At 44.2% G+C, this 16,095-nt stretch overlaps 1 protein-coding gene across 4 annotated transcripts in view; it reads right to left on the bottom strand.

The window, feature by feature from the left end:
- epha3 (eph receptor A3) overlaps positions 1-16,095 on the bottom strand; it is a 90,553-nt gene that overhangs the window by 22,514 nt on the left and 51,944 nt on the right. For 3 of the 4 annotated variants that reach the window (XM_036541308.1, XM_036541311.1, XM_036541310.1), the window contains exons 5-11: positions 14,714-15,049; positions 10,928-11,052; positions 5,978-6,140; positions 4,150-4,252; positions 3,587-3,651; positions 2,846-2,971; positions 747-932 (exon numbers count right to left, since the gene is read on the bottom strand). In XM_036541308.1, coding sequence (XP_036397201.1) covers positions 747-932; positions 2,846-2,971; positions 3,587-3,651; positions 4,150-4,252; positions 5,978-6,140; positions 10,928-11,052; positions 14,714-15,049 — 1,104 coding nt within the window. The remainder of the gene's footprint in view (positions 1-746; positions 933-2,845; positions 2,972-3,586; positions 3,652-4,149; positions 4,253-5,977; positions 6,141-10,927; positions 11,053-14,713; positions 15,050-16,095) is intronic. The other variant, XM_036541309.1, reaches the window with a different exon arrangement.

Genomic DNA, 16,095 nt, shown 5'->3' on the forward strand with positions numbered 1-16,095 from the left:
AAGGGCATTACAAGGAAAGCGTACCACGGAAGGGCAATAAAAGAGGGGGCTTTCCTTAAAAAGGAATTTGCCAACTTTACAGTGTGTGTCCATTCATAACTATGAGCAGCCAGTTCTAAATCACAAGCTCTCACCGAGAGAAGCTATGAGCGATATTTCTAAACTTCATAATAAAGCCGTGACCCCCAAAGAAATGATGAATGAGACTTTTGCACAAATTCAACAGAGTCTAAAACACAAGGGAATCACTATGTTCTCCCAAAATAAACTTGACGCAAATCAAATAAGCTCAGACATTTTTGCTTGGGGAGAAAATAATGAGAGGTTGGGCGAAGAATGCCCTCTTCCACGCTGCTACTTAAACAGCACAGAACATGCTGTATGCAGCAGAAAGTTATGCTTACTGGGGCTCCCCCATCCTTCTGTTCTGTGGTTTGTCCTTAACTTTATTTTTTTTTTTATTTTAGTTTACATTTTCGTTAACAGCTGTGTCCACTGTGCTCATAATGTTGTGCAATTAAAGTTAAAAGCAATTTTGCTGCTATGAATTCATTACAGTTATTGGTCTACTGCATAGGGGAGCTGAAAGTCCCTGTAATAAGTTTAAACAGAGGTGTGCACTCCTCTGCAATTTGAGTTGATTTCAGCATGAATAGCAGTATCATGCCCTATTTTTACGTATAAGGTAAGCAAGAAATACTCTCCACCAAGACACATAACATACCGAAGCTTGTGGTTACACTTACTGCGAGTGACCACACCCTCCAGCCTGATGATGTTGGGGTGGTCGAACTGTCCCATGATGCTTGCCTCGCTCAGGAAGTCCCGCCTCTGCTTCTCCGTGTAACCTGCCTTCAGCGTCTTGATGGCCACACAGATTTCCTTCTTTGATGGCAGCTTCAGGCGACCGCTGCATACCTCCCCAAACTCACCTGTGCAGGACAAGCAAAGGGGGGTGGTTTGGCTCATCTCACACGAGTGCAAAACAGAGCAAGAAAGCAATACAGCCATAAATCCAATCAGGAGGAGGTTTTTGGGAAATTCAGCTCATTGGCGGACTCTCTGTGCTCCCGACCCCTGTGCTCCCTGTGATTGTATCGGACTCAATGTATTTCATTTTTTCTGTCATCTGAAGAAAAAATGATTGTATATTTGAATCCCTTAGATGAAGAAGCATTCCTTTATAACTTTGATTTGGACCATGTATATGTCAGCACGCCCAACAGTTTTTACGGATCCCTGTATTGAAAATGGCTATTCTTGGCAGGCAACCATTGACAAGAGAGGGTCTGAAATAACAGTCGAGCACCACATGGCCCCACTCCCCCACATACATTCTCTCTCTCCCTGTCTCTGTACTGCACTTATCAGGAAATAAAAATGTAAGCTATTATAGTAATTAGCACTTTGATTACACTTTGAGAGATTTTCATTAAGGGAGAGCTGATTTTGAACACTACCACATCTGTATGGTATTCCAGCTTGCAGGTGTAAGGCTTTCCAAGGTATCTTGGCTTGACAGTAAGTCTACTTCAAAGTCATGTCCAGCAGTCAGCTGCCTTAGTGAAATGTGTGGTGACAGAGACTTGGACAGAAGAGAAGAATGTGCAGATGAAGTCAAAGGTACCTGGGCACATGTCCAGCCACTGTAATTTTATTTGTAATTATTTCCCATACAAGATTTGGTAAAAAAGGCAAAATGCTACTGATGATATCTGGAAAAACTTAGTAAGAATGATTGCAGTCTGGCTTAACAGCATTGTGACTGGCCAGTGGAAAGCTGATTTTGACCTTCAAGAAGGTCAGGCTTCTTCATCCACCTGATCAGTAAACTATCCTACAAACTGATTTTCTATTAACTTTTTTTAATTTACTTTTCCGATGCACGTTTTCTCATTTTCAGATTCTAAGTGGGCAAACAGGCAAAGGAAGAAAAACATTCAAAAGGGTATTTTGCACATGCATTCAAACAGCAGACAGCAGCCACATAAATTGGAAGCATTTATCAAATTTAGTTATATATATTTTTATTGAGTTGATATATTTGAGTTGAGTTCATATATTTATTGAGTTCATGTAGACATCACAAAGCTACTCAAAGAGTCATAGTCAGGAGATCAGTCATTACAACTTCTTGTGCAGAAGCAGCCATTTGTCTGTTATTGTGCAGTTATATACATTTTCATTCTTTGCTTATCTTTCTCTTGAGTAGTTTAACAATGTATTTTAGAACCCAGTGCGCGCACGCGCGTGTGTGTGTGTGTGTGTGTGTGTGTGTGTGTGTACTTATGTATATAAACACGAACATATAAGAACAAGAATGACATAAAGAAACATTAGTACATTAGTAGTATAGGGGACTCATTTGAAGGTAATAATATCCGAAGTTTGTATGACAGGTTTACTGTAAATGCTTAAAAGCTAACTCTGGAGAGCAATCTCTCATTATTTTTTCTGTGCATTATCTACCCCGCTGTCTGCCGGAGTCATGAATCAGGCGAATTATCTCGATGACTGCTCTCCTGCTTCAGACACCAGGGAACGCCTGTGGCTGTGTGAGAGGAAACCATGGGAGGTGAGATTTAATGTCCCTGCTGGAGGTGTGCTACGGTTACCCAGAATCCCCTGCTGTATCGCAGGCCATCCATTACACCTGGTGAGGTGGCGAAGACTGATGCAGGGAGGACCCCTCCCGAGTCGCAGGAGTTACAATAACAAGAATGCACCTCCAGCTGAGGTGTTAAGTGATTCTCATTTGTACTGACTGGCACAATGCTAAATGTCTTTTTTTAGAAAGCTACAGACCTCTACAGTGAATGGAGATGCGCAAAACGTCCACTCTTACCTGCGCCAACCACCTTGTCGATGGCTATGCACGAGGCATCTAGTTCTTTGGCGAATTCATGCACAGCCTGACTGGGGTCCTCGTAAGTGTGCGGGTCCACATAGGTCCTAATTCCTGGCAGTCTCACTAAAAGAAGAAGGAGAAATTACTTCTTTTTAGGATAACCACACCAATAAGTGTTTCAGATTTTCTTTAGTCTCATGAGAGACTAGAACTCTATGTGGTCTTGTGTTTGACAGACAAGGCCAATTCAGCTTGTACCAGAACATCCAACCTTGACTCGTTGTGTTTTCAAAATAAACTGCATCAGTTTATATATGTGGATAAACCACCATATGCTCTATGGAAAATAGAGGGAATACACGTTCCTATGATCAACAAACATATGACTGGAAAATCTATGCTGGAGACACAAAATGTAGCATTTTATTCAATTCAAACTAACAAATGTTCACTGTGTATGAAAACCAGCACTGATATTTAGCAAAAGAAAGGCATTCCAATGTCCATAAATAAAGAAATTGTTCCGGAATAAATCAAATTGTATTTATTGTTCTTGGAAAAAAACAAAAAAACAAAAATACAGTAATAATTGCAGAACAGTTATTATATTGTACATTGGTGCCCTTTAAGTGAGGGACACCACACAAATAGCATGGATTTGCTGAGACTGCACTCCAGCACTGACTAAAACCAGACATATTTTGACAGACAGAGAGAGTTCGAAAGACAGGCACTTACAATGGCCGTTGCCGAAGTGAAGTCTCTTCTCATCTGGGTGTTTTGATTTGCTGTATCCACAAAACCTGCCAATCAGAGCAGTAATTATCAATTACGAGGACTCTGACACTATTGTGTCTTTGACTTAGACCCACAGAGCTAGACTTCCCAGGATATGATTGTAACATGAGTAACAGGGCCAATAAAAGCTGGGGTAGGCCCAGATTGGCCTCGCTGTTTTGCTAGGCTGTGAAGCGGAACGGTATTTGTGGGTCTTATAACAACCCACAGATTCACGCACTCTCTGCTCGGCTTTGGCCGCCAAGATCAGCTCTCTACACAACCTGCCAACCTAGTCTTTCAATGCCCTTTGTATGACGCAGGCAATGAAGACAAGAAATAATACAGAGACTGTCAGGGCTATATGTAGACAGCTGACATGACAGGGCATGGTCTGCCCTATGGATATGCATATATCGGAGAAGTGAGGTAGATGATGCCTAGGGATATGGTCATCCTGTAGAGTGACAGCTCTGGGTGGGAAGCATTTAAACTCTGTTTGATGCTGGTGGGCCATTACTGACCTGCCTACCAGGACATACACGACCACTGTCAGGAGGATGATGGCCACAGCTGATGAGATGGCGATCAGCACCACCTGGCTGTTCTCACTGGAGATGGAGAACGCTGCAGAGAGAACAGAGGGATGAAGCAGGGTCAACATTTGTCAGCATTAGTCGATACCAGACAGCACAGTCAACATTTGGAATTTACCCAGTATTACAGTCCTAGGCTGATGTCCTACACACTTGCTGGTGAGGTTGAGAGAACTGACTTAAAATCACTCACTTTAACACAAGCAAACAAGTAAAAAGTGCATTTTACTTGTTTTTTTTTCCATAAAAAGAGTATGATGGATTAGTATGAAAGACGGATTGTAGTATGAAAGACTGATGAACTAGATTCATAACACTGACACTGCAGGGATAAAGTTGTTGCTGAGAGTGTAAATAATATGATTTCTCAATTTTCATTTGGTTAAAAACTGTTGAGGCACTGTTCCAGCATTTTTTAGAAGTATTTTTTTTAAGTTTAGAATTAAGAAATTTAGAGTTTATAATTAATTTAGAATTAATTTTGAGAAACTTATTTTTGTTGAACAATGTGATATTTCTGTAGTCACTGGGAAGGGGAAACACCCTCTCACAGAACTTTCACAGGCAGAAGAATGGCAGCGGAAGTTAATTAAAAGGCCCCAAACTGCTGCCTATAAAAATGCTGACTGAGAAGTTCTCTGATGCAGAATCGCATGTGAAAGGAAACTCTGTCATGTGGTGGAGTGATTTTCTACCATTGTTTTCACAGTGAATTAGTCCACAGAAATTACAGCCTGTAACATAATGGGTTACACATCCTTTCAAATAAATATTTGCATTAGTGCACTATTCATGAGTAATTATCTCTTTTAAAACTTTAACAATTGGAAATCTAGCAGAAGACTAGTTATGCAGCTGTGCCTCTCTGAATAGCGGCTCTCTGTTAGCTGATTGGTCTCACTGGAGACCTCCCTACACACTTCAAAGCCAACCCTGGTGATATCTGAAAGAGGTGGCAGTGTGGTGTTGCAAAGAACTAGGTCTGTAACCACATGGGCGCAGGTGCAATTCCAGGTAGGGACTGGAATTACACTGATTTTGTACCCTTCAGCACTATACAGTATTTAACTTGAATAGGTTCAGAAAATATCCAGCTGCATAAATGGGTAATACGTAAGATATATATAAGCTCTGTAAGTCATCATGGATTAGGGGTCGTGTAATATAATGGATAAAGACATTAAAAAAGAAGAGATTCTATCTCCAGCACATCGGCCTGCAGGGAAGTACATGATGGGAAAAATGTGCGCACCCGTTCCCAATCAGGCTCGAGTCCGGGATTGCTCGTTCGCGGGGTGTAGAGTTGCCTGTATTTAATAAGACACCACTGTGCTGAAACCAGCCATTCACCAAAGTGATTCTCCCTGACAGGGAACAGCAGGTTCAGCACGACCAAATGACTGGGGCCTGGGCCACGGTGATGGATTTTACTCACAGCTTTGGCAACACGGTAAATAGGAGACACTCTGCCTGACGCATGTCTTATAACCAATTACCGATGTCCAGTACTCTACATGCAGGAGTACTACTTAACCCACAGGAAAGCCATGATAAAGTCTGCAATACTTTGAGGAATCTTAATGATGATGATGTTGGTGGTGATGATGAAGGCAATCACAGCAGTGAAAATAATTTTAGTGTGTATCCCATGGCCTACATATATCCAAGCATTTATCCACCTGGGATATGAGAGTGAAAAGTCATGGACAGTGACAAGATGTGACCCATGATGGTGGAGGGGAAAGAGATTGCTTACAGTCTGGGCTGGTCTCAAACTCAAACTTGCGGCTGCTAGCGCCGTAGCCGGCGGCGGTGCGGGCGCGTATCTGCAGCAGGTAGGTGGTGTCCGGCTTCAGCCCGTTCAGTGTCACGTTGGTGCCCTTAGACCTCAGGATGGTGTAGCTCGTCTCTTGCTCCTGCTTCAAGGAACAACAGAGACAGCGTAGGGGAGAGAGAGAGAGGTGAGAGAGGCACGTTAAAATCAGACCATAGGGAGAGAGAAGGGATTCGTGTTCTGGGCCCGCTGCCGGCCGCCTGCTGATGCTTGTGCATCCACAATGGACTGAGATCTCTTCATGTCGGGTCAGTCCCCCCGACCAGAAAAATGTGCGTTTATAATCAGGTGCGGCCCCCGACCGGCGGAGACTGTGCCAGCTCCTCCTGATTAATTGCCACCTTTATTTTTTACGGCTTTTCCTAAGGATCTCTGTAAGCGCGCTGATCATCTTTACCGGCGAAACAGCACAGGATTTATTGGCCGTCTTTACATCCAAGCCATTGTTTCCAGATGTGCTTTTAACTGGGAGAGGGGGGAAAAAAAGAGGGGAGAAATGAGAGAGGGGCCGTGCGGATCGCGGCGACGCCGGATCCAGGAAAAACAGAGCCCTTTTGTTAAATGCTACGTTTCTTGCTTCCCCCCCTGATCCTGCCGGACGGTCGTCTTGTGCCTTTGACAGGCTGCTGGAGGCGGCAGTGCATCTCATTTTCGGCGGCAGGCAGAGAGTGGGCTGCACCCCATTCATCATCTCAATTCTGGGTGATGCTCACTGCCAAAATTATTAGCATCGTCATTCGATCTGCACATCGAAGAAATTACTGGAAAATCAGGGTGTGTCATTAGAAAACAGACACGGATTCTCAAAGGCCCTGTCAGATAAGAATAATTGCTGACAACATAATTGCAAGACACCATTAGATTTCAGACATTTTTGACTGATTAGTTTTGACCATCTTTTAAATTACTTCAGTCAAAATCTGACACTGTGTATTTCTTTGATTTAAATAAACCTATTGGAGCAAGTTTGCAACGTGTGATGCACAGCTGCCCAAGTGCATTTCAGCAAATGCCATGTTGCCGCAGCCTGTCTTCCTCCTGAGCCATAGCCACAACCCCGCTTCACTGAAACATGAATGCAGTATAACTTATTGAGTTGCTCAGCGTAATCCGCTACGTTGAATAAAATCTTGATTGATCACACAAATTTATACGAGATGCATGAATCAGTTCAAACATCAGCACCACAGAGCTAATTCCATCTTCTCCTTTGTTTCTATAATCAAACTTAAGAAAAGCCTCTTCACACAGGCAGTCTTAACCGGCTAATGGAGTGCCCCAGCTTTTACGATGCAAGAAGCCCTTTAAAGCGAAATTCACTCTTGATGTCCAGGCAGACGAAAGCAATACCTTGGCGGGGCGCTATGTGTTTCTTCGTTTAAGCCATAAATCTTTTTACAGGTTGTCACTGTTCACTGCTCAGGACACCATGTGATCCCCCACAAATCACACACAGGTGTGTCTGCACTCTCATCAGTGGAAGTGGAGCCCTTACCATATGGCTGTGATCCTGTCCGCTATTCCTGCACGTCAGAGATTGACAAGGCGTGCAATTGTTGCTTTACTGCGTGCATAGATATTAATGGCCTGTAATATGCACAGCAAGGTCTGTTTTGACAGAGTAAATATTGCAATCCGCAGCTATGACTTTCCAAACTACCAGAGGGGAGGCTGTGTAAATACAGGACAAATTTCGGCTTGCATTCCCTGGTACAAGATTGAACAAATAAACACTTTCAGAGAAAATAGCCCTTTTTGTTTCTATTTTTCTCTTTGAGATGAATATGATAACAATGGGAAAATAATCAAAGGAGGACATTCCCACAATCTTTATTTTCATTATGTGTACTGGAAGGGTCTTCCAACAGTTTGGTGTCACGTCAATAAGTTTGCCTGTAGCAATAAACAGTTTTGTCACACATTCAGAGACAATGTGCGTTGACAATATCTCCGATACCCAACCTTTTCATGGGGATTGCAATCTTCAGAAACACTCATGCTTAAAGTTTCTTCTCACCACGGGAGTTGAACATTATGCTTTATATTCATTTTTGCCTTCCACATTGCCTGTAATCAAATAGAAATTTCTCCTATCTGAGGCAGTGTGATCTCCTTGTGTGACTCCAAACTGCAGGAGAATTACAGCTCCCATTGTGGAAGCAATTTCAGCCTTTTAGCAAATGACTTTGACTTGTTTCGTTTACTCACAAATTTAGTGTAATCTAGAACTGCGCTCATTTAGTCAGTGTGGCCTATTGCAGGCGATCTGTATTTCTGTGATCAGTCTGAACACTGTGAAATCAGGGGCCCCCTCTGTTCTGTGGGTGGTAGGGTGGAGACCATTCTGTCATCCCATGCCAGGCCTAATCAAAAGACATCTTTAATTTAATCCTTGGTATTTTTTCCCATTCAGGAGCTCCAACTGTTACCCTTTGGAGGCTCCTTGCCCAACAGCTCATCAAAACCTTCAAAGTGGTGGGTCATTCACAGGCATTAGTGGTGACGAGATTTCACTGTAAAGATACTGAGCCATCTTGGGATCTCCCTCTTCGACCTATCTGTCTACCTGCACCCGGCCACAAATGACCCAGAGTCTTCTGTTCAATGTAACAGGCAGTTTGAGGTGATTATGGTCGACCCTGGCATTCCCGTGGGGTGGGATTTGAAGGTTTGACTGATCATTCACTAACAGACTTTTTCCACATGAAGCCTTGCCAATGCTCGACCTTGCTGAAAAACCAAGCGCTGATGTTAGGAAAGTCTGGGCTCAGCTTCGATCTTTAGAGATCCGCGAGGCTATCTCCACAGAGAAAGGATGACTTTATGTCTCCCCTGAACAAGCTCATAAAATGTGGCAGAAAAACAGTTCTGCCAAACCCTACAAAGGGCCATCGCTCTTGTAGTGATTAAAAATGCCACCAAGGCTAATTCCAGTATCAAATGTCACTGATAGTTCATTGCTCGGCCCATGGAAGGGCTGTAATTTGCTCCGTGCTAATTTTCACACTGAGACCTTGAGGACACATTTACTGTTAGTAATAAACCTGCAGTCCATTAGAGCAGGCCTTTTACCGCTTCTCTGGAAAATATGCCACTGCAGACGAGTAAAGGTCCGAGGAGGAGTCCAAGTCCACTTTAACCCCGTGAGCCCTGTTCAAAGCTTTTAACAGGGAACGCTTCTTATAATTTACTTGCAAGCCAGATGCCGTAGACAGCTCTTCCTGAGCCATTGAGCGAAAGGGAATAACCAGCTTCTTCAGCAAACGTGTGTCTGGAAAATGTGCACAGAAAATGAGCGGCAATCACAATTCACTTCAGAGCTGTCCCTGGAAATTCAGTATGCACTGCAAAAATACTCAAAAGTTGGAATAAAGCAACATTTCCAGACTTTGTGTACTATTATGGATTTGAACTCTATGATAAACCATTTTGGGACTTCATAAGCAAAAAACAGAAGGAAACTATTACATGATGAAGGCATGTGTATGATATGGTGTGTGTGGGTTTGTATCTGCTAGTGTGTATGTGTGAGAGTGTGATCTGTACAAATATGTATTGTGCATTTGTGTATGTGCATCTGTGTATGCACATGTGTAAGTAAATGTGTGATATATACATATGTATTATGTGTGTATGTGTGTGTATATGTGTGTATGAGTATGTGACTGTGTGTGATCTCTACACATAAGTCCGTGAGGGTGTGTGTGGATGTGAGAGAGTGTGTTTTCCCTATCCTTGTGCATGTGTGGCCATACAGCCCCAGTCGTTTACCCGCTACAGCAGGGGAATGTTTTTTCTGTGGGAGAGTTCTGGCCGCTTTCCATCAGAGACTGCTATAGAGCTTTCTTTCACGCCCTCAGATCCCCTGCCAGTTTCAGAGGGGAGAGTCCCACAGTGTCGGGACCTGCCGAGGTGCCAAGCCCAGCTTCCACCACACCGGCCCAGCCTGGGGGAGACATTACCCACTTCACGCAAGAGGACTAACCATCACAGGGGCTGACAGATTGAAAGAGACGAACAGCAGAAGTGTCGGCCCGCTCGGATGGCCGCAGCTGTGCAGGAAAGAGCTGCCCCACGGTAGCTCTCCGGGCTGGAGCGCAGGGGCATATTGAGGCAGGGAAACCGGGCACGTCAGCCCGATCAGAAGTGCTTCCCTATGCACCGCATTAATCATTCGCAAGTTCAAACGGACCTGCGGCATGACCGCGAGGATTGGGTTTCCGCGAGAAAACTCCAGCGCAGGAGAACAATCCCGATGTTGAAGGAAATGTGTTCAAGATGAGGGCGCTTACACTCGCATAAAGTGCCGGGTTTTCACACATTGGCAGACATCAGATCAGTCATTAAGGGTATGAAAGAATGCTACATTTTCCCTGTACCGGGGTTATGCTGTATGACAAGGGAGAGACAACGCTTTCACAGAACATGGGGAACCATTTCATTACGACACAGTGTTCCTGACAATGATGGAGCAAATGCTCACTGAACTCTCTTTGCTGTGGTATACAGTAACAAATGAGCCACCTTTCCAGCTTTCAGAAATTGTCGGTCTTCTTCATTAAGTATCACATGTATCACAAAAAATAACTTAATAGTGAAAATAATAATGCTACTACTCATACTATTAATAATAATAATAAAAATACTGTACAGTATAGAGATACTGCTGATATACTGCCGATATGTCTGTACTAATGATCATCTTTAAAATGAGAGGTAATTGCTGGAGTCAAACTTGATTTCTAGGAGAAGTATCGATGCTCCCTACAATATACAGCACATATACAAATAACATCACCACAACTGTCCCATTTTTTTGATTGTTAAATGTCCCAGTTATTCTTTAAAATGTTAGAGCTCCACCTCCCCCACCTTCTCATAGTACTTGACTTCGTAGTCCAAGATAATGCCATTTGGTCTCTCTGGTTCCAGCCAGGACAGCGAAATGCTGTTTCGGGACGTCCTGTCTTTTCTGATGATGGTAACAGGGGAGGGAGCTGCAGAAAGAAAGAGAGAGAGAGAGGGAGAGAGAGAGAGAGAGAGAGAGAGAGAGATAAAGGTAAGTTACCACAGAAAAGATCTGACATCACAATACACCACTGGTCAGTTATGACAAGAGGTTCAACAGCTCTTTTTCACTTTATTCTAAAATTAATCCTGTAAATACCTGTCCTCATTATATTTGCTGAAAAACTGTGGGAGAGACACAGAGACAGCATCAAAGAAAGAGTATAAAAGAGATACAGGGAGTGATAGAGAGAATGACAAAGTGAGAGAGGTGGAGAGAGTGCAAGAAATAGAAGTAAAAATGAGGGAGGGTAAGAGAGATGATAAGTCACACAATAGAGAGGGAGAAACAGACACAGAGACAAAGCAAACCATTTCCTAACACTTCTTTCCACCTGCATCATGGACCACACTTAAATAATTAGGGTCACAGACCCTCTGACACCCCGTATCAGCCCCTATCCTCCCTATACACCAGGGGCAGCAGCGAACACAGTCCCATGGTGTGCCTTCCTTCGTCTAAAAGCAGTCTCTCAGATGTCTCCTCACCCAGGTCCCCACATGGTCCCAATCTGCCATCGTAACTCAAGTCAGGACTCCCTCCTTACCCTCTCCCTCTTTTTTTCTCCTGCTTTCCTTTCTTTCTCTTTCTTCAATTTTACAGCTCTCTAATTGCAAGGCAGCACCGAGGCTGTAAAGGCATCCAACTAGCCCACGTTTTAATTTTATTAGGCCACGGGAAAAAAAACATGTTGTTCTTTGAAATGTCTGAGCATTTCCTGATTATGATCATACGGTTTCAGAATGCTTTTTTTTAGCTAATGAATCCAGATGGACAAAGTCTGTTTCCACTCATTCCTTGTCCGAAAGGGAGGCAGGATTTAAGTTTTATGGTCGCCACAGTTTATGGTAGCCGTGATTTACACAGTCTGTACTGCAAACTCATCTGACACTTGGTATCTGTCTCTGCTCTCTCTCTGAGATCTGATATTCCTTTAAGGTCTCAAAATATGTACACAATATGTACTGCTCCCTGTAGAACATAAGTTAATACAAGTCACAGAGATATTATTTTCAAGTAATCCAACAAAAAAAGTTTGCTGCTAAATTGTGGAACAGAGGCCAGCCTGCCATCTCCTGATATCCCTCTGCCAGTACTCCACAGACATAAACACAATACGTTTTCCGTACAACTATCTGATAAAGACAGGATATTATTCTCTTTACCATCTAACCGGGTAAAGTACAGAACACGTCTCACTTCAGTTCTCACTAGCAGCTGTACAAAGAGGTTAAATTCAGGTTTCCAAATCCCCAGATGTGCACTTCAGCCTTGCTGAAGCGTGCACCCCGGAGCAGAGTGGAGCTCGGAGTCACCTGTTCACACCTTGTCCACAGATCACTTGCTTCGGAGATGGCCAATAAAAGAGGGATAACTGTTCTCAGAGCCGGCGGCTCTGGTGATAAGAGGAGGTGAAGCTGAGGCTCATCTCCGCACCCAGAGGGCAGCGTACGCGTGAGACCTCCTCTGTGGTCCGTATACGCCCGTGCTGCGCAGAGGTGACAGCCCCAGACAGGGAGGGACACCTACTCCTGAACAGAGCCTGATGTTAGCGCTCAGCCGCAGGGGAGGAGGACAGCGGATTGTGGATTGGTGGATCGGCAGATTGCACATTCACCTCCTCCCTCCATCTGTGTTTTATAGGATCGTAAAGGTAGCCAGATTACTGGCCCAAGAACGAGGGAGTCTCGCAGTGTCAGAAGGGGTTGTGCTCTCTTGAGTTTTAGGCTCTCTGTAGAGGCCTGCTGCTGCTGTAATAAAATACCCATTTAGGCCCTGTATTTATTTATGGAAGGGAACGGGTGCTTTAGCCAGAATAATTCACCCAACTCCCCTCTCAGCGCGCCACAGCCGAGTTCAAGATGTAATGGAAAAGTAATGGAGGAAACATTAGACTGTTATATTTATGCCGGGTGCTGTTTGTGTGTGTGTGTGTGTGTGTGTGTGTGTGTGTGTGTGTGTGAGCGAGTGTGAGTAACTGAAAAAGGCACCCACCGCACTGCAGATTGATATGGACGGCGTATTATTTCATCTGAAAACATTCGTCTTTGCTTGGAAATACAGTTATAAAACCTGCCACTTCCAATGCTGATGTGATATTGTAAATAGATACAAGATCCAGCAAAACAGTGCTCTGCCATGTGAAAATATGACAGGTCCATCCCTGCAGAGAAACATTACTCTGCATGACTGCTGCTGTATGTCTTTTGCCTTTTCCTGTCCCACTCTCCACGGGAGTGATAGATACAGATGAAGAGTCAAGTGACAATCTCTAAATCTGTATTTACTGCCCACTCTTCTGAAACTTTAAAGCTTTGTCACTTCAAAGCAAGGATGTCCAGCATCACAGAGTGCAACGGGCCACAACTGTGATAACACACAGATGGCCCGCCAATCCTCAGACCTGTCTGTGCTGTTGGGTGACTGGAGGAGGCATGCCAGCCTAGCGGTGGCGTCTTGCAGAGAAGCCTCGGAATACTGCCTGCTGGGAGCTTGTAAGAGACGAATGAAAATGCAACATAAGGATCAGAAAGTATGCAACTAAAGGTGCTGTGTGCCTCAGGATAAAGCGTGAAAATATGTGCTCATCAGATGGTATTGCTTCTTTCTCGTAAAAAAAAAAAAAAAAAAATTCTACCGCTTCTGTCTACATACTTTAGGGAGTTAGAGGAAACACTGTTCAGCCTAAAATATTCAGCATATTAGAGATTCAGCACGAATGTGCAGGGACAGCCTACACATCGAAGATCAGCTGCCATTAATATTCTCACATTGTAAAACCCCATCTGCCTTGTCGTATTGATGGTCTTCTGGCAAGACAACGTATCAGGAAAGTGCGGTTTTCTCGCACCATGGGAATAAAGGGTTATAAAAAGAGCCAAAACTCAACTTGTCCGGGTTCCTGTGGCAAAAAGGGCGCGGGGCTGTTAATCTTGTGCCTGTGATCTGCTCCTCTCCTTACTCTACACTACATACAGCTCCTGTGCCTTTTAGACCCCTTTCAAATCCCCGGCTCTAAATCACCTCTCGGTCCCTTCTCCCGTCACCATTAAAAGACAGGGCAGAACCGACAGTGCACTACGCCCCATTGAAGAACAAAAAAGAGACGCCTGGTCGCGGCAGAAACCGGAGCTCGATCAGGAGCAGATGGTGCTGGATGTGGGATCTCGCCGGCTTTACGGCAGTCTGGGGAGATGTGACCTTCAGTCCGGGATACCGCATTTCAGCATTTGAAAGGGGGAGACGTGTCCCAACAGCCCCAATACCGGCGGAAATAAAGCCGGGGGACAGGATAAAAGGAATACCTTATTCATGTGCAGCTACGGCGACTTGTTCGGTTTGCTTGGAAACAGATTTGTGACATCTGCTGCACATTGCTAATTGAGACTTTAGTTGTTTACCACACAAAGGGACAGCAGTAATTTTCAGAGTCCTTTTTATTGTCTGTTGCAATAATGATTTAGAGATGACAAATATCTCCTGCTGGACAGAGCATCTATTCAAAAGGGAGCTGATGAAGCTTTAGGGTGAGATCACGTGTCAGAGAGCGCCGCAGCGGGACCGATCTGAACGCACGAGGCGGGCCTCACCTGCTTGGTTGGTTGTTATGGTGACGGCGGCGAACTGGCGGTGGGCGGGCGCGAAGGCGGAGACTCCGTTCAGCGCCTCGATCTCAAAGGTGTAGTTGGTGTGGGCCAGCAGGTCCGCCACGGTCACCGTGGTGTTCCCGAGCCCGGCGGAGCGGGGCAGGAAGCGCACCGCTCCTCTGCAGGGCTCACACTGCCGCTGGCCCGGCGAGCACCGCTTGCACACCACGTTGAAGATCACGTCCTTCCTCCCGCCCGTGTCCGCCGGCCAGCTCCAGTCCAGGATGACCGACGTCTCGTTTATTACCGAGATGACGTTTCGGGGGGCGGAGGGTGGCCCTGTCGAGAAGGCAAACATGGTGTTGTAAAATATGACATCTCCAGATAAACACACAAACACTAACACTTTCTAATATGTACACAAAAGAGACAGATGGAATTGAATATGAATGTCTGATATTTCAATGTCAAATACAGCACGTAGACTAAATAAACACATACAATTAACAAGCAAATCAACATTACAGCAGACTATACATCAACTTAAAAAGGAAGAAAGTGCATAATTTAAACATTTCAGAACAAGAGACTAAACTGTAATCTTTCAGTGTGGAAGTGAACAGTGCGAGTGTGCAGCTGGCAGGGTGAGTGTAAAATGACAGGAAATGGTGACATGGTGCCTTGTACAAATTATATACAGAGAATGTATTTTAGAGAATATATTTTTTAGCTCAATCAACATATTAGAAATACGTAAATTATTGCCATTTTGACATTTTACAATATATTTCTGCTTTGTATTAGTATAATTTAAACATTATTGGGTTGAACAAAGTATTTCTCTATGTATTTCAATATATTTCATTTTTGTACGTGTGGACATAGACATGAATTTGTGAGGCCTGCTCCATATCTGTTGAGCCTTAGTGCTTTGCTTCGGATCTGGTCATTGTGAAGAGAGAGACACAGCAGGACCAAGTCTTAAGTGTATTAGCACACTCCACCACCCGACGAGAGTGGTCTGCACTTGGTCCCATCTCTTCTGTGAAGGGCTATAGTGTCTCTACAGGCACTCAAAGAGAATCCATCAGAAATATCTGGTGGATTATCCCATGATGAGAGTCTCTTAACCAGTGGCAGAACAAAAGGACCGAAACCAGTGAACAAAATAAACAAACCGTTATTAGCTCATGCTCAGCCCAGGAGTATGTAATAGAACCATTCTGGATTCCATACTGAAGTCTACACCTGCTTTGATAGGAGTGCTTTATGGAGTCCCACTTCCTGTCTATAATGACCATTGGCAGTGTGCGTTCTTATTACGTGGGGATGTGAAATTAGCCCCACATGATAGTTGGACCAATCCCTCCCTTTCCCAAAAATAC

This window comes from Megalops cyprinoides, chromosome 11 (assembly GCF_013368585.1).
Source record: "Megalops cyprinoides isolate fMegCyp1 chromosome 11, fMegCyp1.pri, whole genome shotgun sequence".
NCBI lineage: Eukaryota > Metazoa > Chordata > Actinopteri > Elopiformes > Megalopidae > Megalops > Megalops cyprinoides.